At 33.6% G+C, this 2964-nt stretch overlaps 1 protein-coding gene across 1 annotated transcript; it reads right to left on the bottom strand.

The window, feature by feature from the left end:
- Nucleotides 1-265: 265 nt before the first annotated feature.
- On the bottom strand, nucleotides 266-2261 carry LOC105566160. The gene is made up of 3 exons (XM_012019945.1): nucleotides 2138-2261; nucleotides 1418-1579; nucleotides 266-1021 (listed from the first exon to the last, which is right to left on the bottom strand). The coding sequence occupies exons 2-3, from the start codon at nucleotides 1558-1560 to the stop codon at nucleotides 385-387; spliced, it is 780 nt and encodes a 259-aa protein (XP_011875335.1). The 5' UTR covers nucleotides 1561-1579; nucleotides 2138-2261; the 3' UTR covers nucleotides 266-384.
- Nucleotides 2262-2964: the final 703 nt, after the last annotated feature.

The raw sequence follows: 2964 nt of genomic DNA, 5'->3' as shown, positions 1-2964 counted from the left end.
GAAGATAACCAACATGATGTAGCATTTGCGACGCACATTAGGGACAGTCTTTGTAATTATTTTATGACTCCGAATGGAATGGTCGAATGGCAGCATGATTATGTAACAAGAGGACAAAATCAAGACTCCTAAATGTAAACATTTTATCATTGATTACACATGTGTGTTATATTGTAAAATGTAATGCTAATATGTATTTATTGTAAGTGAAATAAACAGTATAAAATTTCTCTATTATTACTAGTGTTATTATAATATTATATAACAGTATATAATATATTTATTGCAACACTTATCTAAACTATTATATTAACATCACAGTATTTTTAAAGCATGAGTATTATATGTATGAACACAAAGTATTTATTTTATCAAATATTTTACTTATAGATTTTCCTTTCTCCACAAAATTTGCATTATTTCTTGTTTTTTTATTTGTTTTACATGATCATCCAATTGTTTTAATTCCGCCATAACCAGATTACAAAATGAAGCGTCTGGATCATTCTGCATTTGTGCACCGTTTTTTTTAGAATTCAAATGCTCTGCAACTGCTTTATTCAAATTAATAAAAGACATTTCAAAATTATCGTTTTCAGTTTCTCTATTTTTACCATCTTTTTGAACTGATATATTTGGATTAAATTTACCCTTCATGTATGACGGCTTTTTGAAAGTGCGGGTAAATTTTTCGCTACTTGGAGAAAGGAGTGAAGAGTTAAAAGTGATGGGCGATGACCGAGCTGACGATTGTTCTACGAAGTCGTTCGTATTATTTTCAGAAAAAGATGCACATGACGCATCATCAAATTTACTGGTAGTGGGTGTTGTTTCCGACATTAGAGATTTGTTTATTGGTGAAAATCTATTTGCATCAATTTCTTTCAATGGAGATCTTTCTTTTTCCAAAGTCTGTTTGCCATGCTGCACCCAATTTGAAATTTCTTCATTTCGACTTCTATCTTCCGAAAAATTAGAAATATTTTCAAATTTTTTTTGCAACTTGATGTTGGTCATCGAACTAAAACCATATTAAATTTGATTAAATTTACAAATTAATAAGAATGTGGTAAAACATATCACTCAATTCTCTTTGACAAACACAAAAAAAATATAAATATAATAAATATAATACAATAAAATACTTGTAAAAATTATAAATTCTCATCCTCTCATAATTTTCACAGAATTAAAACCTCAATTTTTAAAAAATTATTATATATTCTATTGTACACTACCCTGTAAACACCAAGTAACATAACATCAATATTACAATATAATTTCTTACTCAACAATATAAATGTAACATGTAATATTGGTGAGTGGAATTATAATATTAATGTTATGTAACTGTTACTTGGTGTTTACTGGGTATCTCGCTAATAAGATCACAGAATCAACAGTAATGAATTTTTACCTTCTAGTTTTCACAAATTTGTCAATAAATTTCATGTTTTCAAAATATATAAATCCTCGTCGTTTACATGCCCCACTTCCACTTTTCGTTTCATTACATCTTTCTTTTTTTCTTTCGAAAAAGATTCCCTTAGACGAGTCCATCTATTGCAGCAAACATCCGCTGAAATATATGTTAAATATACAAATTTAATAATCGACTAATTGGTTGAGTTTACTTTCAGTATAATCATTGAATAAAGAGTAAAGGGAGCAGCATTTACCGAATTTTTAAGAGTGTGGGTAATGCCGGATACATTACACTTTGTTCATACTGATAATTGAGCATTTGAATTTAGCCATTTGTGATGTTATAGCTTGTTCGGTTTTGTCTTTATTTTTTTGGGCGAATGTTTCTTCCTTTAGTCTCAGGCTGCGTTCCGATATTCACTGCCAGTACTGAAAATCTATAGTTTACGTTACGTATACTATACCTTTTCAGTACTGGCAGTGAATATCGGAACGCAGCCTCAGTCTACAATAGATGATTTGAGCCCTAAGCCTTAAGAAATGGACCAATCACGGTCAAGTATGAGTAGAATATGCGACTGTGATTAGTCCATTTCTTAAAGCTTAGAGTTTAAATCTCTATTGTAGGTAGGTACTTACTCTTTATTCAATTGTACGAATGCATGTTAATGAATTGAATAGCTCATGTTAAATATTGAAAAATAAAACTTACGAGGCTTGTCCAAAATCTTAGATATCTCGACCCAAGAATTTTCTTTTTTTTATCGCGTCGCGATAATCTTTGCAGCTGCTGTCGTACAGGGGTGGATAGCCTTTGACAATATTAATTAATAACTCGTCGAAATTACCATCGTTCTCTAATGTCATTTCATTCGGGTCTTTGTTTTCTTCATTAGACATATTTATATCGCAACAGTAACCTATGTGATCAGCCATAAAAATTCTATAAATTTAAAGCATTAAACATGAGACATACTGAAAATTATGAGACTGTTTATTTTGCAATGAATTACAATTTCAGAAGTCTACATACGAAATCAAATTAACCTCAAAATACAAACTTAGAGAAACTGAGACCGTATATAATTATTCGTTTCAATAATTATATACGGTTGTCAGTTTGTATTTTCATTACATTGATAATTAAAAAGTGAGAAACTTACCCTGTTAATCGATGTAAGTAGTATATGGGAGGACTATGGGGCGCCAGACAGACGTGACGTCACAGGCGCCAGAGGCGTGGCCGGGGGGCGTGGTCGGGGGAGGGGTGGGGGAAGCTGCGCTCTGATTGGCTGCTCCCATAGCTGCCCGGCGATTTGATTGGTTCCTCCCATAGCTGCCCGGCGATTTGATTTGCTGCTCCCATAGTTGCCCAGCGATTTTATTGGCTGGTGGTTTTCGGGGGAGGGGGAACAAAATGGGGTCGCGACAAGATGGCGTGCGGGCCTGGCAAAAAAAAAATGGCGCGGGCGTGTGAGCGTGGTTGGTAGAGTTGAGATGAGAAGTTTTCCTTTGCGCGGAGAGGGAAACGCGGAGGGA

The sequence above is a fragment of the Vollenhovia emeryi genome, unplaced genomic scaffold (assembly GCF_000949405.1).
Source record: "Vollenhovia emeryi isolate VEMERY1.0 unplaced genomic scaffold, V.emery_V1.0 DF943298.1, whole genome shotgun sequence".
Classification (NCBI taxonomy): domain Eukaryota; kingdom Metazoa; phylum Arthropoda; class Insecta; order Hymenoptera; family Formicidae; genus Vollenhovia; species Vollenhovia emeryi.
The sequence above is the reverse complement of the archived record's forward strand: the minus strand, read 5'-3'. Positions and strand labels throughout refer to the sequence as shown.